At 40.4% G+C, this 27,731-nt stretch overlaps 1 protein-coding gene across 2 annotated transcripts; it reads right to left on the bottom strand.

The window, feature by feature from the left end:
- Positions 1-363: 363 nt before the first annotated feature.
- Positions 364-27,731, bottom strand: SLC5A9 (solute carrier family 5 member 9). Of its 2 annotated transcripts, none has more exons than XM_077278275.1 (15): positions 27,600-27,731; positions 24,628-24,699; positions 21,420-21,524; positions 18,408-18,572; positions 16,461-16,566; positions 12,471-12,551; positions 11,981-12,186; positions 11,165-11,300; positions 9,903-10,010; positions 6,954-7,104; positions 6,156-6,324; positions 5,862-6,077; positions 5,479-5,596; positions 3,506-3,586; positions 364-2,082 (listed from the first exon to the last, which is right to left on the bottom strand). In XM_077278275.1, the coding sequence occupies exons 1-15, from the start codon at positions 27,711-27,713 to the stop codon at positions 1,874-1,876; spliced, it is 2,037 nt and encodes a 678-aa protein (XP_077134390.1). In that variant the 5' UTR covers positions 27,714-27,731; the 3' UTR covers positions 364-1,873. The 2 variants fall into 2 exon arrangements, with proteins under 2 accessions (XP_077134390.1, XP_077134391.1); XM_077278276.1 differs by having other exon boundaries at positions 1,734-2,082; positions 3,512-3,586; positions 27,600-27,725.

Below are 27,731 nucleotides of genomic sequence, written 5' to 3'. Positions count from 1 at the left end.
TGGGTCAATTGATGCCACTTTTCCTGGTGTTTGCCCCTACTTTAAGCTGTTTTGGCAGCTTTTGCCCCCCCCCCCCCCCCCCCCCCCCCGGAAGGTGTTCTCTATGTATTTGCTTTTGCCTCCCATTGAATTCAGTGGGATCCGGATAAGTTCGGCATACATCGGGACGTTTGCTGAGCTGAACCTTAAAAGGTTCGCTCATCTCTAGCGATGACGTTCAATCACCTACAGAAAACAGGCAAAACCAAATTGACCAGCATTGTCAATATGACAAGTCTGTCTTCAAGGAAGTGTCCATAACTGAACATTATTTTTTAAAGAGGCTCATAATCGTGTGTTAATACATTTCAAAATATATTTCTACAGTGCTCGGAGCTTTATTTTATTGATACAGAGCTACAAATCCCCTGCTTAGCCATAGAGTTGTGTCTACCTGCAGCCTCCAGTAGAGGGAGATAGGAGTGCACTGCATATTATTTAGACATTTTTTTCAGGTAAACAGTATACAAAAAGCCATTTACTTGTTACTAGTGTTCTTAGCGCTGACCCGTACAACGATACATTAGAAAATGAATATGCACAGAGATAGGAACCGTCTTCTACATAAATACGTAGACTCTCGCATTTGAGCTTAGGGTCCCAAAAATGCTGTGCTTATGTAGAAACAAATCATCTTTTTAATACAGAGAATTCAGAAATCTGGAACCTCGTCAGGATGAGAATTGGGCTCCGAAGTGATTCATTTACTATATCTGGCAGTCCCATAGACAATGGATAGAGCAACGGAAAGTATTCGCAACCACTAATACGTTCTAGATCATTTCATAGTCCCAATCTCAGGATTGGTGGGGGTCCAAGTGGTCAGACCCCCATCTATCAGCTACTCCAGTCAAAACACCGTTATTTTCAATTAATCGGATGAGTGGGCGAGGCGAACAACACGTCGTACAGCCCTGGCTCATCCCCAGTTTTGCCTATTTCTGCAGAGCTGCTTTAATCTGGTGTAAAAATGCCAAAAATGTATACATTTTTTAACAAATCCTCGTCGTGCTAAAATTTTGCAAACTTTTCACAGTTTAAGCTGGCATAAAAACTTAGAAGAATCGGCCTCATAGACTTATCAGCTATCACCAGAATAATGAATCACAGTCTTCTAGACTCAAGATGGTCTGCTGGTAATAGAAAAAGGGGAGTTCACAGTCATACTTGTACATTAAATATATTTCACTTTTATTTTGAGGACATTTCTTATTGTGCTAGAAATCCTTTGAATGCCGCAAAATCATTGATCTGCAATTTTTGGCTCAGACCTGCTTCAAATATGATCGGAGACCTCTCTGTCCTTGTTAGGAAAATGGGTGATCTTCATGTAGAACATTATCTGCTGTTTGATCCCTCGTGGGCAGTCTTTTAGTTTATTCGGATGGATTTCAGTGCTGGAAAACATTTCCAATGTCCAAGTTTCATAGAAGTGGGTAGATTTCCGTTTGCCATATTGTAGAAAAACAACGTGCAACTTTTTGATTCAACTACAAGTTCTAAGAGACCCACGGCTCAAAACCACAGCTCTGGATTTACAGATGTGTCCACCATTTCCTTGAAAATTTTCATTTTTCTCATGATCCAAAGTCAGTACATTTTTGCAACATGCTACCGAAACCCCCCAAAATTTATATCACACCCACTGGGAAACGCACACAGACACACATTACATAAACTACTCCCAACATTTTTTTTTCCAAAGCTGGTCATCTTGTGTCACTGATCTCTGGATAAATTCTGCCAAGAGGAACCGTAAAGGACACAGCTGTAGTGTTCCAAAGCTGTAAAAGCTCCGACCACAAACTTTACAAACTTGGTTTTTCCTTGTATTTTATCCAAAATAACCCCAGAGAAAAACATTAATGGCGAGAAGGATGACAGCATTGACATTGCACACGATCCTCCACAACGGCTTTTCTTCAATACTGGTCATCTTCATCTGCAACTTCAACTCTTCTTCTTTGGACATTTTGACTTCAGGTTGCATGGATAGACCACAAAACCAAAAATACAACTTTTTCCAGCAGGAATATGTTACACCTGTAAGAAAGCAGCAGACAATCATTATAAATCAATCACAAGAATGTACCAGAATATAGAGAAACATATGGCACACATCACGTGCATGCCAGAGCAGCCACAAGTTAACTGTCTCAGTCGACACAATCCATCCCCCCAAACTATCTATTGTGCATGGCCATGGTGCTTTCTGAAAGATATTGTCATCCTCTCCTTTACTGATGCAATCAGTTGTTTCCTGATTGAAAAAAAAAAACTTTTTTAAATCATACGCAAATTATGTTTAAGTGCTTTGGGTGTGATGAAGCACTTTCCAAGCCTCTGCCTCCCTTGTTCCATTCCTTTGCAGCCCCACCTTCTTCTGCTTGATTGGCAGCTCACTGGTAGTGTATCTAAGCCAGTGAAGTCAAGTCAGTCAACAAGTAGAGTGCCCATTTTTGTCAACCAGCCAAGCTAAAGCAGACAGCTGGGGGCTGGAATTCTCTTTTGTGTGTTATGCTGTGTCTTTTGTTATCTTACTATGGGGTTAGTAATTGGTGCATCTTATAGACACATCTCCTTTTCTAACCTGAGGGCTTGATGTCGGCTGACACTACAAAGCTGATATCAACCCTACAAATATTACCCCGCTTGCCAACGCACCAAGGCAAGAGGGAATAGATCTGGGGCAGTTGAGGGCTGCTATTTTTTAGGGGGATCAATATCCATGGCCCCTTACCAGTCTGAGAATACCAGCCCCCAGCTGTCTGCTTTAGCTTGGCTGGTTGTTTAAAATGGGGGAACTCTATGCAGTTTTTTTTATTATTTATTTCAATAATTTAAAAAAAGCGGCATGGGGACCGCACATCATTTTTTAAAATGTATTTATTTTTTGCACAGGCGCCAGCTTGTGAATACTCTTGCTGCTCTCACTGCTATCAGTAACGAACTTACCGCCGAACAGAGGCAGTGCTTCTCGCACTGTCACACAGTTGACAGCATGGAAACACCCTATGCTTGGGCTGCGAACCTGAATGATAACAGGGACTTCCTGGAGAAGTCCGTGTTCGGGGACCGTACGTGGACACAAGACGTTCAGTACGGGTTCGCCCATCACTAGAGTTGAGTATTATTTTTTTTATGGGCACTCTGAGGTTCAGCAAAACGGTGGACAGCTGGCTACTGTTAAACTGAATTAATGTCGAGCAAATTGAAAGAAATATGTACCGTATCTTTGAGAATATGATTTTTTTTTAAAAAATTTGAAGAGATTTAAATTACGCCCAAATACATTTGCTAATCTCCATTAAAAGCTGAAAATTGTTGTAACTTTTGTAAGATCTTATAGGCTTCTTAAATATAAGCAGGTATAAGGTGGATAGTGTAAAGTAAAATACTGGCGTTCACATGGAATTTTGTAATTTATATTTGCAACTTAGAAGTCTGGTAATATTTTTGTACTTACTGTAACTGTCACTGTTTGCTTCTTGCTCCTCCACAGACGAACTACCATCCAGAATCTTAACTTGTGGGATTGAACTTTCGTCTGTGAATATAAACAGAAATGAACATTAAAGGAAATCTGTCAACAGGTGTTTGCTATCTCACGTGATAGCAGTGTAATTACTGAAGGCAAAGAAGAGCTGAATCCAACAATGTATCACTTAGATTACTGGGTGCAACCATTCTGACACAATCAGAGATTTTAGATTTAGCAATGCAGCAGAGCTGAGAAAGCTAACCTCGCCCCCACCACAGCTAACTCTGTCTGGACCACAGCTGCCCCGCCCCCAAAAAGCTCTCTGTATGCATAGATATATACAGTAAGATGCTAATCACAGGAAGGGCGGAGTCACACTAGCACATCCTCCTGTAGTTGCTGTAGTCCAGCAATGATAACCACAAGGTGATAAAACCTTCAGTGTAAGTAAACAGCATCACACAGTTGATAATTGTGACACATCCTTGAAATCTGAGTTTCAACCCCTACTTCAAGCTGCCCTCAGATTACGTAGCAAAAACCTGATGACAGATTCCCTTTAGGTTACATGAACAAAGATAATGAGCAGTGACTATGCCAACTACATAGCAGATCTAGTATCAAAGCTGGGCTCTTAACATATTAGGGCACCTTAGTCTGCCACGTGAATTTCTTAGCCCCTTTGACTATAAGGGAATAGACATGTATAGGACAACATTAACATAAATTTTCAGGCTTAGTGCGGGCAGAAGGCAGATGCAAGGCGGCAGGGCTCTTGGACAATGCTGTTGGAATGGAAAGTGTGAGGAGCAAGAAAGAAAGGAAGAGGGGAGACACAACCTGGAAAAGGGCTCCGTGGAGGAGTAAGGTGAAGACAGTAGATGGAAACTGGGAACACAACAGTAGGTAGCAGCTATCTTTAATTGAATATCCCACAATAGAAATTTATCAGCTATCCACAGGATGGCTGACAAATGCCTGATCACGGGGGAGAGACTTATTAATAGAAAAGATCTTTCAATCCCTCTTCTCTATACTGCATGACCAACGTGAGGACAACTTTGAGTGGAGCAGCAGTTGGGCATACATGGTGGCTCTGCTCCATTCAAGGCCTGTGGGACTGGTGGAGAAAGTCAAATAGAGTTATCTGCTCTTTCCATTGGCCAGTACACATTGAACGTACGTTGAATGTAGAGTGTGCGCTCGACCAGTGATTCATTAAGACTCTTTTTCCCTTCTGTGGTATAATGAGAATGAATGGGGAATGAGGTACCATATTTTCTGCCTGATCGTCTGGTAGGCTTACAGATGTCCCACGAGAGTTGGTCTGCACCTCCTCCCTACTTGCAGGACACATTGTGTGGATGCGGTGTTGGCCTGCTCACAAGCTCCAACTTCAGGATGTTTTGTGCAAAAGACTCAGTGGAAGTTTCTTTGGAGGCAGGAATGGTCCCTATTAATTCCAAGGACTTGATCCAGTCTCCAAAGTTCTTCCAGCTGGACCCTCCTCCTTTTATGTGAAGTTACTAAGTGACTTTTTTCATCTTTGTGGCTGAGATCCTGATGGCAGTAACAGCTATACTGTCTTGATGGTCGCCCCAGTCCACCTAGCCACATAACAGAGAAGAAGAATAAGAAGAATCTAGTCCAAACAAGGAGGAAGGAACCGATGACTTGGATTTTTTGGCAATGGTAAGAAAAATGGAAAAATGATAAGTGCAATTTAATGCATTTTATGTATTAGGTCTGTAAAGTTGATAAAGGGTCCATGATATTTAATGCCATGGAGCCTAGATAACCCTCATTCTGCCCCGGTATGCATAGAATTAAATTTTATTTTGTTCTTAAATTCCTAATATTGCATTGTATTATTGGTCACAATGTCATTAGTGGTTCAGTACAAAGCTCAACTAGAAGTCCTCAAATCCTAAGATTACAGAGAGAAAAGTCTCCTTCACCTGGCTCTTTCTCAATAGTTGAAGATATCACAGGAACGTCTGATGAAAGATCCATTTCATCTTTCAGGGAAAGAGTTTGATCAACTTTATGTCGAGTCCACCAAGTCATACGACCAAGCTAGGAACAATAAAAAGTGTACAAAGAAGTAATCAGTCCATGACAAGGTCCTAAAATACGAAGACTATGCCTAGAGCTCCCAAAATATAATAATCATACAATTTTTTTCAAGAATGAGAGGATTATGGAGATAGAAGGATCCATTGTGTAGTTCCTTGGAAATATTTTAAAGCGGACATTCTCTTACAGTTGAGTTTCATATTTTGAGGTTAGTAATGGTTCATAAAGTATCATGTACTATAAGAAGACCCCACTGTATCCTTACCTCATTGTCAGGTATAGCTTTAGTGCACAAACTGATCACAATGCAGATGAGTGATGTCAATCCGAACAGAAGCATGGCAAAATACAAGTAGTGGACATTCTTGAGTACTGAAGGTCTTGTGTCCTCCTGCCCACAGTTTGGAGCAATATACACAAAGTCCATAATCATTCGAGTCAAGCCCACCAACAGGCCAATGAGCAAACCCCAAAAAGCAGCCTGCAAATACATACAAGTCTAGTGTAAGAATCACTTGTACGCAACGGATACAATAGAGACTTTGTCGTAGACACTTACTGGTTCAGTGAGTCTCTTGACAAAAATTCCCAAAACAAATATTGCAGTGACCGGCGGGGAGAGGTAGCTAGTGACGGATTGCATATAGTCAAAGAGCAGACCGCTATTTGCTGCTTGAATTATAGGGATCCACAAAATGCTGATAACCACGAGTACGACAATGAAGACTCTGTGACGGAAAATATAAGGTTTCCATGAGTTCTTAGATAAAGAAACATTACAAAATATCCATGACTCACTGACTTTTTAGTGTGGAGGGCATGTTCTGTAACCTGTGCAGAGAGGGGGAGGAGGTGAGCTGTGACCATCAACTAGTCTGAATGGCGGAACCTGTATTATCTATATATTACTGTTGCCATGTGAATATGTAAAAAAAAAAAACCCAACTGCTTACTAAGATGGTGTCTTTGACATCTCAACAAAATTTAGATTATACCCTCCTGGGAAAGACCATAAAAAGTAACACTAAATAAAAAGGCCCATCTCTCCGGAACCGGTATGATGGATTTAGTGAAAAACAAAAAACTGAACACTCAGATGAGCAGCGGGAGTAAAATGACAAAAACTGGACACTTTTGGCCTTATATCTGTCTCTCTTTAAGTAACTCCATACAAGGGCAGAATTATATAAGCCAGACCATCCGAAGGTCAGGGATGCCTACTGGACACCTTGCAATAGCTCATCAACACTTTTGCTCCAATTGTTTTTTTTTTCTATTTGTTCATTGTTATACCTGTCACCATTCTATTTCATTATTTTCCTACTATTTATCAGAATCGTGGTTGCCCGGACTGTACCTGCCGACAATCATGAGCTCTCTTTCCTTAGCATTCTTTCGTATACGTATCCAGATGTCAAGGGTGAATATAGTACTGGCACTATTGAAGATGGACGTGAGAGAACTCATGAGTGCCGCCATGATTACTGCTATCATTAAACCCTTCAGTCCTGGGGAAAGAAAAATCAATAAAAATTAGCGGTCATTAATTGAAAGGCTGTATGGTCTGTTGTAGATTAGAAACGTGACAGCAAACATATCATTTACGGGGATGAATTTGGTGATGGCGGAGGCATTGTATCTGGCTTTACAAGTCATCACATGATTGGCTACCAATCCACTAACACAAGCTTTATCCCAAGTTATATCTGCAGTGTCAATATCCTACTTTCTGCCACAAGGCTCACGTACTACAGAACCGTACAACCATTGGGTGGTGCAGAATCATAATATGGTGCTCATAAAAGTGTTTGCCTCCAAATTCATGTGGATATTTACGGAGATGTTCAATATCAGATTTGGCATTGCTCCTAAGGGTGAATAGCCATATACAACGGGAGAAAAAAGTATTTGACACACTGCCGATTTTGCAAGTTTTCCCATCTACAAAGAATGGAGAGGTCCGTAATTTTGATCATCGAAACACTTCACCTGCGAGAGGCAGAGTCTGAAAAAAAATCCAGAAAATCCCATTGTAGGATTTTTAAATAATTAAATGACATTTTATTGCATGAAATAAGTATTTGATCACTGACCAACCAGAGAGACTTCTGGCTCTCACAGACCTGTTAGCTTTTCTTTAAGAAGCCTCCTACTCTGCACTCATTACCTTTATTAATTGCACCTGTTATAACTCGTTACCTATATAAAAGACACCTGTTCACACATGCAAACAATCACACTCTAACCTCTCCACCATGGCCAAGACCGAAGAGCTGTCTAAGAACACCAGAGACCAAACTGTAGACTTGTACAAGGCTGGGATGGGCTACAGGACAGTAGTCAAGCAGCTTGGCAAGAAGGAAACAACTTTTGGCACAATTATTAGTAAATGGAAGAAACACAAGATGTCAATCTTCCTCAGTCTGGGGCTCCATGCAAGATCTTGCCTTGTGGGGTAAGGATGATTCTGAGAAAGGTCAGGAATCAGCCCAGAACTACATGGGAGGACCTGGTCAATGACCTGAAGAAAGCTGGGACCACAGTCTCAAACATTACTGTTAGTAACACACTATGGTGTCATGGATTAAAATTCTGCAGGGCACGGAAGGTCCCCCTACTCACACCAGCACATGTACAAGCCGGTTTGAAGTTCACCAATGACCATCTGGATGATGCAGAGGAGGTACTGGAGAAGGTCTTGTGGTCAGATGAGACCAAAATAGAATTCCAGGAAGCCAAAGGATGAGTACAATCCCAAGAACACCGTCCCAACCATGAAGCATGATGGGGTAAACATCATACTTTGGGGATGCTTTTCTGTAAAGGGGTCAGGATGACTGCACCATATAGAAGAGAGGATGAATGGGGCCATGTCTCGTGAGATTTTAGCCAACATTGAAGATGGGCCATAGCTGGGTCTTCCAGCATGGCAAAGACCCGAAACACACTGCCAGGACAACTAAGGACTGGCTCCATAAGAAGAATTTCAAGGTCCTGGAGTGGCCTAGTCAGTCTCCAGACCTGAAACCAGTAGAAAATCTTTGAAGGGAGCTGAAACTCAATATTGCCCAACGACAGCGCCCAAACCTGAAAAATCTGGAGAAGATCTGTATGGAGGAAGGGGCCAAAGTCCCTGCTGCTGTTTGTGCAAACTTGGTCAAGAACTACAGGAAACGTCTGACCTCTGTAATTGCAAACAAAGGTTTCTGTATCAAATATTAAGTTCTGTTTTTCTATTGTATCCAATACTTATTTCATGCATAAAATGCAAATTATTTATGTAACAATCATACAATGTGATTTTCTGGAATTTTGTTAATTCTGTCTCTCACAGTTGAAGTGTACTTATAATAAAAATGACTGACCTCTCCATTCTTTGTAGGTGGGAAAACTTGCAAAATTGGCAGTATATCAAATTCTTATTTTCCCCACTGTTTATAACGTCTTCCACCTATATAGCAGCAGTCAGAGGCCATGCCACTCCATGTACAGCCATTAAAGCATTAATGCACATGGCTCTGCCATAAATCTAACACTTTCTAGAAGAGTTTAGTGGATATCAGTGGCCTATCCAAAATGGTGGCAGACCATGCAACTGCTATAAGGCAGAGAGCTGGAGAGGTCTGGTGCCAAACAGCCTGGTATCCGACTACTTCGCTAAACATCTGCCATATTTGTACATCAGAAGTTGCAAGGCGTTGTATGGAGCGGGCTCACTTGCCAAGTCCAATTGATACCCACAGGGTGCTGGCTGTTTTATACAGCAGGCACCCACCGGTAACTGTTGCAATTGGATCTAGCTTTGATCACAGCAGTTTCACACCTTAGATGCTGTGGTGAAAAGCGACCATGGCATCTAAGTGGGTAGATGGAAGGGCACTCTGTCACCACCCTTGGGCAATCACGGGGACCCATTAGATTATTTATTGGCAGCTGTTGGCCAATTTGGTCCCATATTTGGACACTCACTGTGGGGTTTCCTGATGAAGAAGTTTGGAAGTTCGAAACGCATTAACTAATATACCGCACTCCTGGATACCCTCCTCTTAGAAAGTCGCCGGCACGGGAGGTGAGTATAGGCTTTAGTATTTTATCGGGGCTCAACATTTAGTTTAAGAAGGGGTTGTCTGAGTAGTGGACAAACCCTTTAATAATGGCAGCACAGGATTAATCCATTTATTTCAATTCTGATGACATCTCTCACTGTGACCTTTTTTTCACACATACCAAAAAGTTTTATGGAGTTTTTTAAAGTTTTTCAGTTTAGGCCATTTCCCCAAAACTAGATAATAAATGAGCATCTCACCAACAGGCATGAGTCTAATTACCAGCATGGGATACGCAACGTTTGAGCAGCTCACATTAATGCCACAGAAGTTATGGCATTCATTAGGGTCAACGCAGCCAATCTCATCTGCAAAGGGAACGTAAAGGAAGAGTGTCATGGCAAAATCGCTTCAAGCTTTCATGTTACATATATTTTTTTTTACATTTCAGATTTTTTGTTAAATTTTTCATATGACTATCTTGATAAAAAAAAAATGTTGCAGTTTTTACAGAGCCTCATAATGGACAGATACTTCCTGTGTCATAGAGATCACTTCTCGGCAGTCATTTTATTATTATCAGACAGGATTAAAGTGAAAAGTAACACCTACATGTGGATAACACAGGATCCATTATTCACAGCAGGTGATGGTCACAGCTAACCTTCTCCCCTTCCCTGCGCAGTGACCCCTGTGCAGTTCACTGAGCATGCTCACAACACTCCCATTGAAACCAATAACTCAGTCCTAGACTATTACTGTATATGGTCAATGTGGCTGCTGTAAAGTACATCTGTAAATGCTCAAACAAAGCGACCGCCCTCATAATCATGTACTGAAAAAAAATCTAAAAATAGAAAACAAGGAAAAAAATAGGAAAAAAATCAATATTAACCTCTAGTTTTAATTATTTAAAATATAGGTGACACACTCCCTTTAAGAAAAGCTGGTGAACTTATCCACTTTTTTTATGAGACATGTTTCCGTCCCTTTAGCTTCCGAACAGTAATTATGCATTATCGGTCCAACTTTGTTGTGTCTTTGCGGGAATAGAAAAAAAAAGGTACAAAGTGATCAAAACATCACACTGCGTGTACCCCAACACAAAAAAGAAACTTTCACACAGGTTCATTAACCAAAACAATTTAAAAAAAAAGTAATTGGTCTTGAAAAACTTTAAAAAAGTTCAGAAATTTGTTAAGCCAATAAAATTAAAATAAAAACTCTAAAAAGATTGGTATTGCTGTTTTTCTAACCATTTCACCCAACTTTTTTCCCCCCATTTTTCACTACATTATATGGTAAAGTAAAAGATATCAAACAAAGCTACAACATGTCCCACAAAAAAACAAAACAAAACAGGCGTTGTCAATGAAAAATGAAAAAAAGTTATAGTTCTTGGAAAAGAGGAGGAAAGTGCAAAAATGAGAATTGGTCGTGTCCTGAAGGGTTAACAAGATATCAAATAATGAAAAAGTTATATAAGGTCTGTAAAGACAAAGGATGGTAACAGTGACCTCACCTGGATATAATGCCCTGCTGATCATTCCAGGAAGTACCACGAAAAACGTGGGCAGGATTTTCAAGTATCCCCCAACAATAGAGCCCCCTTTGGCATGTGATAAATTCTTGGCGGACAGAGACCTCTGCACAATAACCTGAAATATATTTCCCGTAGTCATTAATAGGGATCCATCCTGTAAACTGTGATCAATAAAGTAGATCCATCACCTGGTTTTAAAAATAAAAACCTTGTACATTATTAAGCAGATCTTTTAGACTTGATGAGACTGGTGTACTCTCCTATCAGCACTTTAAGTGCTGGAACTTCCCTTCCTTTCACTTCCCAGCATGCATGGATCCAACCATTGTCTATTAGCTTGCCAGACCTGCAATAATTGACCATATCCAAGGCGACGCACAGAAAATCTGGAGCAGAGAGACAAAAACTCTCCTCCATTTGCTGTATTTTGCCTCGGCGTCTCTGCTGCTGGATACTGATTACACTCGACAACAGGCAGTGGACAGCAAGTTCCACCAAAGTGAGACACCTAGTGGCCGGCACTTTGTAGTGCGATTTCAGAGATAACGACATCATTTATCATTAATTTGATTTGCAAATTGTCTATTTATCATATAATCTATTACATGGAAGAAAATTGGATGAAAATAGTGGGAGTATAAATTCAACACAGATTTTTTTTTCCTATATCATAATAGTAAAGTTGGTAAATTTTCTTTATTCTAAAAAGTCATAAACTCTTATGGTATATTAATCGCAAAGTTACATTTTTTCATTTGACGTAGTTTTTGGGGGAAGCTGTGCTTTTTGACTCACCTGGTCAGTACACCAAACCCAGGTGGCCAATATTGTCAGACCAAATATGAGTCCGGGCCAGGGCAAGTCTCCAGTGAGCGGGTCACGAAACATGTGAAAGGCGTCACTGCGGGGCAGGTGACATGTCGTGTTGGGTACTATTACTTTTGGAATGGCTTGCATGTATTTCTCTTCCAGTCCTGGGTACCAGCCAATTTCGTTAAAAGCTGAAAAATGAATGCAAATATCAGGCATGAGGCCTGTGGTCAGTATGTACTCACCGCAATTTAGCCCTTTTAGGCCACGTTCACACCTTCAGTATTCGGTCAGTATTTCACATCAGTATTTTCAGGGTGATAAATACAGAAGTGGTGACGTGTTTCTATTATACTTTTCCTCCTGATTTTGACTTATAAATACTGATGTAAAAGACTGACCAAATACTGACCGTGTGAACGTGGCCTTAGAATAATGCTCAGAATGCGAAGACAGAAAATGATGGAAGACTTACATATAAACATGAGGATGAAGGCTCCCACCACCATGATGACAGTTTGCAGGGTGTCAGTGTAGATGACAGCGGTGAGTCCACCTATTGAATGTAACATAGCATATTTCACCTTAAGGCTATGTTCACACGCAGCATTTTTTAATGTGCGTTTTTTCTTTGCAAACTAAAATTAAATGCTGCTTTTTACAGTACCTGAAAAAGCTCTGAGATTTCAAAAAATCTTTTTTTTTCCTGACCGAATTGCATTTTTTAAAACTTTTTTCAGCGTTTCTGCAGAGTTTTTTTTCACACACAAAAAAACCTATGAGAAAGTGAAAACATGCAACAAACATTTTTGGCAAGTAGCAGGGGTGCAGTTGGAGTGCAGAGGGGCTCTCTCCCTCTGCATGCCTGCTGAAGGCTGCAATCATTAGCGAGTGCAGTATTTAGGGGGTTAAAGTGCCAGGAGCGGCGCGGCCCCTTCTTGAGCACTGTGTTCCAGACTTATCTATTTGGACCAGACAACCCCTTTAATGAAGTTAGTTCTATTCACCAAAAACGCGGCAAAAACGTGCAGTTGCATTTTTTTTTTGCAGCGTTTTTTACATTCTATCATTGCTTCCTATGAGTAAAAAATGGCGAGAAAATTGACATATCGCAGATTTTAAGAAAGCATCAGTTTTTCCAAAATATACCAGCGGAAATCTTGCAGCTTTTACTGTAAAAAGCAGCTTTAATTTGAATAAAAAACCCTAGAAAAAAAACGCAACATGAGCATAGACTATAAGAAAGCTATAGAATATTCAATTTTAAAAAAAATTATTCTTGTGTTTTTCTTATGGTCTGTTGGACCCGTGCATGTGACAACGACTTGTGTCCCCATCATTGGCGCTGACTCTCCCCGTATTGTGATGTCCTCTGTGCAAACATCACATTTTTCAATCATCAGAGCAGGAATCACGGCACCATCCCTGTCCATGATGTGAGACATTGTTTGTCTGCGCCTCCGCTGCTATCACGACAGTTTGGACAAAGTGCATTTGTCTGATTATTACGCCATGATAACAAAATGCCAACACTTCACAGGTTGCCCCTGGTTTCTTTTTTTTTTTCTTAACCCCTTGAATACTCTATAGCTATTTTTGGTGACCTGATACAACCTGTTAGGGGCTTTTTTTTCTAATGGGACAAGTTACATCCTTTATTAACACCATTACTATAAAACGTTTTATTTTTGTTGCAGGATAAATAAAAAAAAAAACATAAATTGTGCCATTCTTTTTGAGTTTTTTTGGTGAAATAATAATGATATGTTAATATTATACTGCTGCTTCTTATGGATATGGCAATGTAAACTTTACGTATTTTTTGTGTTTTACAACTTTTTGCAAAATAAAAAACTTAAAAAAACCCTTTTATTTTATTTATTTATTTTACTCTATGTTTTAAGAGACACAACTTTTGTATTTTTTCATCAGCTGAGCTATGCATTTATTGTATTGCTGGACAAGACGTGATTTTTATTGGAATGATTTTGGAGCACAAACAGCTCTTTGATTGCTTTTTCATTAGAGTCAGGGTGAACAAAAACAGCAATTCTAACATTTTTTTTTTTAGGTTTAGGGGTGAATAACACATTATTGCTGGTCGATACACTTTCAGCAATCAGATATTTGCTCTTTTTATTATTATGTATGTATTTTTTCAATTTTTTGCAACATTTTATTCAACTTTTATTTATTTACATTATTTTTGGCGTCAGCGAGGATTTTATAATGTGGTTTTCTCATTGATGGTACTACAATGTTGCAGTTTTTTATGCCTTTTAACCTCTTTCTTTTTTAGTTTCCTTTACTTAATGCCTTTATTAGGCCACTTACTGTCATGAAAAACCAATGGCACCCTTTTAACTCATCACTGGGGTTGTCATAAAGTAACAGAGGGAAGACCCTGCCTTTAAGATAGGTGCACACAACGGTTTTCTCTCAATCTGAGAAAAATGATCCAATTATTCTGATCAGAATTTAATCAGAGCGGCATCAGTTTTTCTCAGACGTGGAATGACAAGAAAGGGATGGGAATAGAGCTGGAGTGACAGAGGCTTCAGGTCTACAAATAGCTCTTCAGCCTCATTAATTAAAACTCTGATGTTTCAGTAATAGAGGAACGGACTGATGTAAAGGTATTGCTCTACCTGGCAATTAAAGAATTACGTGCTCATATAAATAGTTTGGAGTGTGAAATCCTGCTGACAAATTTTGATTAAAGGGTTTTTCCACTGGTCGGACAACTCCTTCTCAATCTGAATGTTTGCCTCCTTTAAAGTAAAAACACCTATACTCATCTCCCATGCCGGCGCTGTTCCAGCGGTGCCAGCACCCACATTCCCGGGACTCACGTGAGGTTGTTACGTCATGCAAGCTCTGCGTCCGATCAGCGCTGGCATCCCTGTGAGTGAGGTATCGAGCATCAACAGGAAGCCAGGGCCGCTACAGCTCTCTGACTTCCTCCTGATGTTCGATTTGTCCGAAGGCATGGACATTGAATCCGGCGCTGATTGGGCTCAGAGTTCACATGACATGATAACCTCGAGTGAGTCCCGGAAACGTGAGTTCTGACACCGCTGGAACAGCATTGGCACAGAAGGTGAGTATAAGTGTTTTTATGCATTCAGATTGAGAAGAGTTTGTCCGAGAGGTGGAAAAACCCTCTAAGCTACAATAACACTTTTTACATTTCTGGTGAATGCATCTGGATAAATAAGTTTAAAGGTAGTGGACAATCCCTTTTCAATTAATTAGTCCCCCTTGTGAAATAAAAGAAAATATCCTCATTTCACGGTCTGGCGCTGCTCCAGCAACGTCGACAATGGATCTCCTTGTGTGATCTTTTATTGCCATGACAACTCTACAGCCAATCAGCGGACACATCTGGGCTTCCGTGCTCTCACTCCTTTCACTCATCCGACATTCGTCCAATGGAAGTAAGAGTGCTGCAGCCTAATGGCGGCTGCTGTTTGGCTGCAGGGCTCACGCGAACTCCGGCGGACCCGGCGCCGACATCACCGGCACAGCTTCGTGGAAAGTGAGTATGTGATGTTTCTATTAGGGGGACTACTTCATTTAAAAATGGGATGTCCAGGTTGTGGTTTAGTAAATTCTTGTGTTGAGTGGGGAGCAACAATTCTGGAGAATTATTTTGTAGAACTCTGGATTGTGACATTCCGCTATAATTCCTTCTGGAAGTTTCTAGCAATCATTTCCTATTGATAATGGGAGGCGGTGGCCCTTCACGCCCTGAGACTCTCCAATCAGTACCAAACAGTGTCTGATTATAACGTGACACCCTAGTGACAACAGGACTGGTAACTCCCAGTTGTCAAGTTGATATTCATTTCCAGGAAAGGTGAAAAACATATTGAGGGGTTTCAAGAAACGATGTCCTTTTTGATGAAAAGAAGCATTCGCCCAAATAGGCATGTCAGGAGGCAGGAGACTCTTAAAGGGAATCTATCAGCAGGTTTTTGCTATTTAATCTGAGGACAGTATGACATAGGGGTTAAAACACTGAATTCTACGATGTGTCACATGTCAGGCTGTGTGTTGGTGTTTACTTAGACTGAAGGATTTATCACCTGGTGGTTATCATTGTCCTAACTACAGAAGTGCGAGCATGCTAGTCAGACTCCGCCTCCTCTTTTAATAAGCAGCTTACTGTCTATAGATTATGTACACAGAGAGCTTGGTGTGTACGGTGTTAGCTGTCGTGTGGGTGGGGTTAGCTCTGTCATGGGCGGAGTTAGCTTTCTCAGCTCTGATTGGGTCAGAAGAGCTGCAGCCAGTAATGTAAGTTATACATCGCTGGAATCAGGGTCTCTTTGCCTACATCACGTTGCTCCCAGATGAGGTAGAAAAACTTGCTGATTGATTCTTTTTCATAAAATATTACATTTTGAAACCCAACCATACACCCTGTAGCGATATAGAAAAGATCCATAATGAAGGTAGTTACCAGCGACCGTGTAAATGGCTGTGACTACTAGTAATATAACTGTGGCTAGGTAAATGTTCCAACCCAGAGAGACCTGGATGAAAAGAGCTCCGGAATAAATATCTGTCTGAAACAAAAAAAAAAAGGGAGAAACAGAAAAAAGAAACATTAATCAATAAAGGCGTAATACAAAAATGTATTCTGCATTTCTTATACTACATGACAGTGCCACAATATTTCACTTGTAGAAGTAGGAAATCATTATCGACTTTTAAAAAGGCAGATTTATTACTTAATGGGGTTTTCCATTAATTTTACTTAGTTTAAAAGTAAATTCATGGAGATACTAATATAATATAATAAAAAAATATATTCAACCCTGACGCCCCTATGTGCTGCTGCTGTTGATATCCCCAGCTGGTCTTCTGGCTTGATCTTCCAGCAGATCACTTAGGCTAGGTTCACATTTTGTTTTTGGGTGATCGCTAACAGACAGCGTTGCACGGCGAAAATGTCGCAATTAACGCCGTGCAACGGGTCCGTTAGCGCACCCATTGACAGCAATGTTCTTTTTGCCTGAAGCGCATCGCTAGCGCGTGCCTTTTTCGGCTCGCGCTAGCGATGTGCCGTTCTTTTGTAGCGTGCCTCGGACGCTGCTTGCAGCGTCCGCGGCGCGCCCGAGGTCCGTTCCCCGCTCTCACAGACCGGGGATCGTTAACGCGACGTTAACGCGAACCCCAAACGCGACCCCTAAAAATACATTGCGTTAGCGCAATCCGCTAGCGCTAGCGCTAAACGGATTGCCCTAACGCAATGTGAACCTAGCCTTAAGTTCTGTCCAAGCTGGAAGAAAGTGCTAGAGACTATTCATTCCGGGTCAGACAGAACATCTCTGATGTAGCCAATCAGTGGGTCTCACCAGAAGAAGAAGCCAAAAAAAAAACCAATGGTGGATACAGGTATCGGTATGGAAGAATCTGTGGAGTTAACAGGAGAGTTTTTTTATATATATATATATATATATATATATATATATATATATATATATATATATATATATATATATATATATATATATATCTCAAGACCTTCAAGAACCTATTTTTAAACTAAGGAAGAATAGTGGACTATCCCTTTAAATTAAATCTCTCAGCTGGATTTCACACCACAAAACTTTCACATGTGCACGTACACCTTTCAAAGACAAATCCAACAATCTCTTTACATGGCCAGTCCGTTCCTCCGTTACTGAGAAATCAGCGTTTGAATTAATATGCAAACGAGATATAAAAATTATATATAGATCTGAAGCCTCCGTCACTCCAGTTCTATTTCCCGCAAAGCACCACATCCTCCTGCTTCACCTACAGCCTCTATGCTGTGTGACTTCGGCAAAATAGCCAACAGTTAAGCAAGAGGTGGCACTGTTGGGTGAAGAATAGAGCTGGAGTGACAGAGGCTTCAGAACTACCTAGTCGTTTGGACCAGAAAGGGTTAATTAATGGCATTATTCATATTTCTAATAATAATAATACCAAAAGAAGAAATTAAAGAGTAAGGCTATATTACATGCAGTGTTTTTGCTGTGTTTTATTCTGGAGATAAAGTTAATTTTAGTCACCAAAAATGCTTAAAAAAATGTAGGGAAAACAGTGCGTAAAAAACGTGGTTGTGTTTTTTTGCAGCATTTTTAAGTTTTTCACTACTTTCTATTGGCGAAAAAAATGCTGCAAAAATGCTTTAAGAATTGACATGCTGCAGATTTAAAAAAAAAAAACTGCAGTTTTCCAATTCAGTCAGGAAAAAAAGACAAGCGTGCGCATGAGATTTCTGAAATCTCATAGATTTTGCTGGCATTTTGCATAAAAAAAAAACTGTAAAAAAAAAAAAGCTGCAAAAACGCAATGTATGAACATAGCCTCAGTTTCACCAATCAAAAGGGATCTTTCCAGGAAGCAGTAAACTTACTGATATTTTAGTGAAGATATAGAGGATGAGTGATAGGACGGACATGTAAATCCGAATTCGGCGACCTCCAAAACGTTTTTCCAAGTACTCAGGCATAGTGACTACTCCAGCGGCAAGGTATACAGGTACGAAGATCCATCCAAGGGCCACCAGCACCCAAGATGCCTTACACAAAATAATAGCATTAAAACACTATGAATGATACATTGCATATTGTTTGCAAATCACATGGAGTTTCCTAATATTCCTAAAGGGCCTTTGCCATTCATTTTATGATTGGTTGTGATTGACCACCTAAGATAGCCCATGTGATGATTTACTAATTAGATAGTGTCTGTGTGTTGGCAGCGGATCAATCTCTGTACTGTCCAGCCATTCAACAGTGAATATATATTTATTCAGGAACAAAGATACCACAGCTTACAACTGGTAGATCTTGTAGCTTAGGATCTTAGCATCTTGTCTGTGTCAGCGTGCAAAGTGAAAGTAAACTGTACTCCATCTACACACTCAGTGAGCAGGAACTTCCTGAGGTTTTTTTTTTAACAATGCTTTACTGGCAATATAACACTTTTGCTGGAGACAGAAACTCATGCACTGTTAAATAGTGGTAAACAGTAGTTGATGCAATAGATACAATAATAAGCATTATTTAAACACCCCCACTCAACAACTACTTATCCCTGTTAGTTCCATAGTGGTTCTGAATTTTTCAAACTTGGCTCATAGAAGTGGCTTTGTCAAAACATCAGCTATCAGTCTTTTAATAAATAAATTCAATAATGTCACATTCTATCAAATCACGCAGGTGATGATGTTTAACATCAATGTGTTTGGTTCTCACATTGATCTTCTCACTTCATGCAAGTTTAATGCATCCTTGGTTGTGTTCATAAATCACCATCAGTTGATTAGATGGCTTACCAAGATTGCCTAATGATTGGTTTAAAGAAATGAAGTCTTGACTTGCGTGGGCTGCAGACACATACTCTGCTTCTGTAGATGACAAGGCTACAGACACCTGCTTTCTGCTAGACCAAGAAATGTAACTTTTTCCAAGCTTGAACAAATAGCCGCTTGTCGATTTACGATCACTTAAATCACCAGCCCAGTCTGCATCCACATAGCCCGTGAGTTTCAGATCTCCTGTTGAATATATCCTTAAATTTATGTCTTGAGTCACTTTCAAATATCCAAGAACTCTCTTAGCGACATTCCAGTCTTTTTAGCGCAGTTTTTCCACATATCTGGAGAGAATTCCAATTGTTGCTGCAATATACTTCCGAGTCGTAGTTGCTGTGTATAGAAGTACCACCACTGCCTGTCTGAATTTCTCATTATTAGGTATCAGATCATCTTCGCATTCCAATTTTACGTTAGATGGTTGCATTGGGGTTGATCTACCTTTGGCTTCTGACATTCCAAACAGATTCAGAATTGAGTTGATTTTTGCACTTTGTTTTAGAAGAAAACTTCCATCTTCTTCTATTTTTACTTGGATTTCTAGATAATATGCCACGTTTCCAAGGTCTTTAGTTTCAAAATACTGATTCAGAATTTAGTCATCTTGGCAATTTCTGAGAATATCCTTTTGTGACTAATCTTGCTTTACATCTGGGAAGCTTGCCTTCAGAGTCATACTTGGTCTTAAGAATCCATTTACATTTGATTGCTTTCTTGCCTCCGCAGTCAGCCTTTAGGTGCCATGATTTCTTGTAGAGAAAACAATCACATGTTTCCTTCAAATGACTTTAATTTTTGGGTAGATCTTGGGGTTTTAAAGCAGCGGCGGCAGCAAGTGAAGTCATGTTCGTTGTCAACTTTGACTCTTTTTATAGGGGTTGTCCCAAATTAGTTTTTTAGGACCACATTGTTCCACAGAGTCCTGGCTTCCTCCTTTGCTGGGAGTGGTGTGCTCCAGCTTGATTGATAGTTTGGACCTGCCAGAGTCTCATGCTGCTGGGCTGATCTGTGCACCCCCTGATAGTGCTCTGATAATGCTCTGTGATGCAGCTTTTCCTCGGTAGCATCTGAAAACTGAAGTTGCACTGAAGCTGACCGAATCGGGAGCCGACAATACCCTCCAGTGAGCTGTCCATCTTCAGAGCAGCACTTACAAGCTCTATTGGAAGGAGCTTGTAAGCACAGCAAATGTTTGGCTACTACTACTAGACTGCAGTGGTGACCAATTGCACCGAGCTGTTAACAATAAAATAAAAATTCCTTGACAATAGGATTTTTAATTACAAGTAATTTGCAAAGTTTTTTTTTGTTTTTACAAACATTAATATTAACTTTGGAATAACCCTTTAAATTAGAAAAACAAATCCCAAACTTAAAGTGGATATGTCAGCCAATTTGACAATTCATACTGCGTACATTACATAAATTTCCTAGACCCAATGAAGCCTGTGTGCTTACTTTGAAAATCCATTTCAGAATAACTGTATAGTCCTGATATGAAAGTGAGCATCTTAAAGGGGATATCTGGGACTTTGTGAAAAGCAAAAATGTGCCTAATCACTAACAGGCAGGTAGTTCTTACCTGACGTCACGTCGACAGAGTGGCGGCTTCTTTTCCAACCTGCTCTGTCGACGGGGCATCATTTCCGATGTCATTCTGATTGACAGTCTGCTCCCCCAGTTAGGCAGCGGGAATCTGGTGGAAAAGAAACCTCCACTCTGTCGATGTGACGTCAGCAGAGACAGCCAAATCACCGGCAGGAGCGGTCACTATGCCGATGAAGAATGGCACTGGGCACAACAGGCAGATAGGTAGCAACTACCTGTCTGTTAGTGCTTAGGCACATTTTCTGTTTTTCACAAAATCCCGGATATCCCCTTTAATAAAATGCAGGAAAGGATTGCACAGCCATACTGACGTGGATTTTCAAAGTAAGTGTACCAGCTTCATCAGATTGAAGAACTCAATACAATATGCAGTTTCTGTTGTGACATCTAATGACAGATTCTCTTTTATCTGTTTTTATTACAGTAATAATGTTTTCTTACATTCCACTCAAAACCTCCGACTGCCAAACCTCCCGCAGCACCAGATCCCGCCATCCCAACGAAGAGACCACTGCCGACATTGCTGGACATTAAAGATGCTCCGATCTGTAAGAATAAGGATAAGGTTATAAGGATTTGGAGGATTTAATTGAATTGATTTCCCTCCAAGTAAAAAAGAAAAATTGCTTGACCAATGTATCCAAATGGCAGCTTGTGATAAAGCTTCGATATATTGACTATAGTTCCAGAATTTTGGGAGAAGCTGATAATAAGTGATCCCTATGATCCTCTGAAAGTAGGGGTCATGACCCCATTCATTGCAGTAGCCAACACAGCACTGTGGATGCCAATGTGGCTGTTTTTGGTACTGCAGTTTCATCTAATTCAAGTGACGCAGACCAAGCTTTAGCTCTAGACATGGAAGCATATGGACATTACATTTGTGAGGTTGGGTACTGCAGTAATCACAGGCCTAAAACTGCATTATATTCTATAAGGGGGCTGCATTATATTCTGTGGGGTGGCTGCATTATACTCTATGGGGTGGCTGCATCATATTCTATGGGGTGGCTGCTTTATGCTCTATGGGATAGCTGCATTATACTCTATGGGGTGGCTGCATCATACTCTATGGGGTGGCTGCTTTATGCTCTATGGGATAGCTGCATTATACTCTATGGGGTGGCTGCATCATACTCTATGGGGTGGCTGCTTTACGTGCTATGGGATGGCTGCATTATACTCTATCGGACTATGGGCAGTGCATTGTACTATATGGGACTTGCACTATACTGCATCGAGGACTATGAGGAATACATTATACTATATGAAGAACTGTGGGGTGCATTATACTATGGTAAGTGCATTGTACTACATGGAGGACTATGGGGGTGCATTATACTATATGGAGGACTATGAGGAGTGTATTATACTGTATGAAGAACTATGGGGAGTGTATTGTACTCTATGGAGGACTATGGAAGTGTTTTATACTATATGGAGGACTATGGGGAGTGTATTATACTTTATGGAGGACTATGAGGAGAGTATTATACTTTATGGAGGACTATGGGGAGTGTATTATACTATATAGAGGACTATTTGAAGTGTATTATACTGTATGGAGGATTATGGGGAGTGTAATATACTATATGGAGGACTATGGGAAGTGTATTATACTATATGGAGGACTGAGGAGTATATTATACTTTCTGGAGGACTATGGGGAGTGTATTATACTATATGGAGGACTATGGGGAGTGTATTATACTATATGGAGGACTATAAGGAGTGTATTATACTATATGGAGGACTATGTGGCACATTATATTATATGGAGGACTATAGGGTGTGCATTATACAATATGGAGGACTGTGGTGTACATTATACTATACGGAGGACTATACAGCACATTATATTATATGGAGGACTATGGGGAGTGTATTATACTATATGGAGGACTATGTGGAGTGTATTATACTATATAGAGGACTATGGGGAGTGTATTATACTTTATAGAGGACTATGGGAAGTGTATTATACTATATGGAGGACTATGGGGAGTGTATTATACTGTATGGAGGATTATGGGGAGTGTAATATACTATATGGACGACTATGGGAAGTGTATTATACTATATGGAGGACTGAGGAGTGTATTATACTTTCTGGATGACTATGGGGAGTGTATTATACTATATGGAGGACTATGGGGAGTGTATTATACTATATGGAGGACTATGCGGCACATTATGTTATATAGAGGACTATGAGGTGTGCATTGTACAATATGGAGGACTGTGGTGCACGTTATACTATATGGAGGACTGTGGGGTGCATTATACTATCTGGAGGACTATGGGGTGCATTATACTAAACAAAAGCAAAATGCTGCCTATTCATCGAGTGATTGCATTGTTTACGTGGAACACAAATCATTGTTCTCAGCAGCACATTGCCAGGAAAAAAATGCAGATATGCGGCTGATAACATGATACTGTAAGTGGACAGATTGATCTATTAGTGATCATTCTGTGCCCATCATTGTTCCTCAGCCGGTGTAAAGAGGCCGGGAAACAAGCGTCGAACGACTTCAGTATTGTCGATCACACTCGTTTAACGGCCTGAACTCAGCCCATGTAAATGCAACTGAAATGTTTCTGTGTGATGGTGCAATATGTGAGCATTTGGGTTCCCATTTTAAACTTTTGCCTAGGGCCCCACTTTGCCTAAAACCGGCCCTGATTCTATGCCGACACTGCCTTATGTCCTAAGTCCTAACCTATGTCTTTCATGCATCACATCACCATACATTATGATACCTTACGTTATCATATTACATAGGCAAACATCTTACTCTTCACATGACACTATGTACACAAGACACAGGAGATTATTCAGATTAAACATCACATTATAATACAGGAAAGAAATATATCTTGGTACCGTGTTAGCCAGTAGATAGAAAAATATTTAGAATTGAGAGTCCTCAGTGGTTGATACCTTTTAATGGCTAACTATCACATAACTATAACATCACATTATACACAGCACTGATGTCATCAAGGGGGAGCATGACAATATGTCTATCTCCTTACAATAGCAAAGAGAAAAAAATGAAAATAAGAAACAGATTTATCCTTTTCTTTTTTTTACAGATAACAAAAAAAATTCAATTAAGTACTTAAAGGGGTTGTCTCATCCTCTTAAATGGGTACCATTACAAAGTGCTTGTAACAAGCAACTTTGCAAATGACGTCTTATTAAAAATCCTTTCCATTCTGAAGAACGGAGTGATTTTTAATTCTTTGTGTATTGCCCATTGCTTAGGTTACTGACCACCTTTGCAGTAGTTGGACTCCTACACCCGGAGTGCAGCAAATGTAAGAGCTGGTATGCAGCTGGCCGGGCAATGAATCTGGCTAGCTTTAATGTCCATGTGCTTCTCTGATGTTGCAGAAGCCAATGTGTTTGTGATTGCAGCCTGGGAGAGAGCTCAGTTGGGACCAGTTGTTCAATCATACCGCTGGTGACAGTTGCCAATCTTCAGGAACGCACAGCCCGCTGGGAAGCAGGGAGTCTAGAGGCAGGAAGCTGTGTGCTCCTGAAGATAGAAGATGTAACAACTCCTTTAACAGATTAATTATATCAAGGAAACATGGACATGAATATAGGTGATGATTATAGGTACTGCATATCAGTCCTTACAGGCCACCAGGTCATTGTTCTACCAGCCAGGAAATATCCTCCTACTGTTCCCCGACTTGCTCGGACGGAAGACTGAAAAACATGGAAAAATTGGTTAGTATATTATTAGGGCTCAATTAGATGTACATTTTTCTCGTACAAGTTCTATTATGCTTTTCACATAAAGATCTTGCACCTATAGTTTGTGGAGTTGTTCACATATCAGTGTATTTTTGCAGAGTGAGTGGTCCTCACCAAAACTCAGAGACTTATCTGATTTTGATCTGTGCCTTCTATCAAACTCACGATTGCAAGTCTGTGGGACCGGAAAAAAATTGGAAGGCGCTTGGATGCCATCAATGTGCTGTCCATTTTTCACTGTTTTCTAGAAAACGATGGAGAAAGCCCCTTCCTTATTTTTTGTTATATAACTTTGAAGGTAAAAACTGACACACTGTGAACGCACACTGATGAAAATCTGATCCAAAACACTGATGAAATTGTAAGGGGGTACTTAATCAACATTTAGCGGCACTCGCAATTAAATGCCGACCTTTGCTGGTTGGACTGGACAATCAGGAACTGCAAAATGGAGAGAATGTTCCCTGAGGGAAGAGACTGAAAGGGATGTCAGGTCAGGTGATGGCTGTGATGCAGTTAAAAAATATAAAAGGGCAGGATAATAAAGCAGGAACTCAGTTGGCGCCAGTATGTAAGAAGAAGAAGACGCGCAAGCAGCAGGATGGACTTGTGGCCACCACGGGAATATAAATTCCTGGGAGTGATTTGATCACAGAGGAGTCCTGACTTCCTAGATCAAGTACCCAACAACCAAACTTTGCAGGTCAAACCCCAAAGCCCAGACTTCGATGGTCAAGACTCAAAGTCCAAACCTTGCAGGTCAAGACCCCGAACCCCAGATTCGCTGATCAAGCACCCAAGGCCTGATTCTGATCAGAGAAAAGAAAAGCACCAGTCATCCTTTAATGAAGTCTCGGCTGCTGCTTCCAGTGCAGACGTATGGTAAAGATTGTGAGAAGGGCCCCATGCTTCAGTGTCCAGGGTGACGAGCATAGTGTGCATCACGTGACTCACATCTTTACGACTTGTGGCCTAATGGGAAATACCAGCGACCCCTGTAAGGGCCAGTGTAATGAGAGCGGAGACGCTTAAGGGGTATATGATGGTAATGGGCCTGGTTGTAAGAGTGACGCCAGTTAAGCCGAAGCAAACATAGTATCACTATCCACCGTCAATTAACTGCTCGATAATAAGGACATTGTAAACCTAAAAAGAACATTGAATAGACATGGCTTCTAGTCTCATCGCTGTGTTCTGATAATGTCATAATATATTGTATAGATCTTGTTACTGCTAACCTCAATATCGGCCTTGTCTGTACGTGTATATATTTATTTAAATAGATTTTCTTCTGTGCTAGTTAAATACACAGTGTTGTTTAATTACCCCTGTCTTCTCATTGTCTGGTTGCATCAAGCACCTATTTACATACAAGAACACTTACAGATGAGCTTCAAAATCAGACCAGACCCATTGACCGATGATCTTTTTTCTCCTAGCCCCCAAGTTCCCATAAATTAGCTGTCGCATGGATTGATCCGTAAATTTTCTTCCAAGTTCTAGTCAAATACATTAAAATAATAATAAAAAAACAAACAAAAAACATACATTCTGGATAGATTAATGCAGCAAACGTAAGATTGTGATGTTCAAGATGATAATAAATCCTGTTGGTCCAATCTGATCACCACTTTTTTCTTTCTTGGGGCAAATCGGTTCATCCCTTATGGATTTATTTTACCTCACAGATCAATAGGGGGAAAACAAAATCCAAAAGTGAATTTAAATTCCAACCAAGTTCTTTCCAATTCCTTGGTTGAAACCAATGGACTGTGTTTTTTTTTCCAACCATAATATGGGGAACTGACCTGGTATCTGCTGTGGATTTGAGTACAAATGGCCAAATGGACCTAGACCTCAGAATTTGTATGAGCCTGGATGGAGAGTGAAGCATCATTTATGTATTTCGGCCTCTCCTCGAGCCATATTGAATACCATAGGACAATTTCCAAAAGAACCTGCATTTGACGACCTTAACAATGCCAATATGGCCAATGAAATTACATATCATATAAGCTATGTTCTATTTTCTCTGACGAGCAATTGTTTCGAGCTCAGAGGATGCAAATGTATCTGACATCCTTGGTATCTTCAATAAGTCAATATCTTGCTCTCCCGGACAATGAGAGGGAATTTTACCAAATGGTTATATATTCATGCTCAATAAATAGGGTTTTAGCCAAGTAGACAACCCATATTGTGCAATGATCTCAAGTACATCCATAACTGTTGAGGTTGTAAAAAGAAACAGGTCCATTGAGTCCAAACTTTAGGCCAAGGACAGAGAGGCATAGTTTATGGTCTGTATATGGAGTACAATGGCCAGACTGACTGCAGGTTTCGAAAACCTGAAGTTGCAGCCTTGCATGTGTCTATAATACTGTAAGTTCAGGTCGAGAGACTCACGGTCAATCCAGAAATTGTAGTCCAAACACGAACTGTGAAAAATGCCCATCTGAGCCAGGGCTTAAGCTATACTTCTTGATCTGGAGGAAGACAAAAGCCGCATAAAGCAGGTGCCAATTATCATAATTTTTATGAAGTTGGGAGAATTTTTTTCTCTAATTTTTCCCTAATTTGGGTTACTGAGAATGAATCTCTGGATAAATGTCCCATCTGCAGAACTCTAGTATCCACGATCTGTTACCCTTCAAAATGTAAGGGTCCAAAGAAAGTCGGGTCCAAAGGGACAACTCCAGATATTGCAGCTGTAGATGAACAAAAGGGGCATCTCTGACGTAAGAGAACTGTAAAATTTGGTTTTGATGATGTCCAAACCATGTACTCAAGTCTAGTGTTAGTGAATGGGTCTTAGCCGGACCCGTAATGTATAATAGACAACATGGACTTACCCATATTCCAACTGCAAGGACAAACACAAAATAAAGGACAACAACGATAATATCAGGAGTCTCAAAGGTGGCATATTTAGGACCTGGAGATGGGGCCTCGGTGGTATTGTCCATGGTTCCTGCTGAAGTGAC

This window comes from Ranitomeya variabilis, chromosome 8 (assembly GCF_051348905.1).
Source record: "Ranitomeya variabilis isolate aRanVar5 chromosome 8, aRanVar5.hap1, whole genome shotgun sequence".
Taxonomy (NCBI): Eukaryota; Metazoa; Chordata; class Amphibia; order Anura; family Dendrobatidae; genus Ranitomeya; species Ranitomeya variabilis.
Note: the sequence above shows the minus strand (reverse complement) of the source record. Positions and strands in the feature narration are given on the sequence as shown.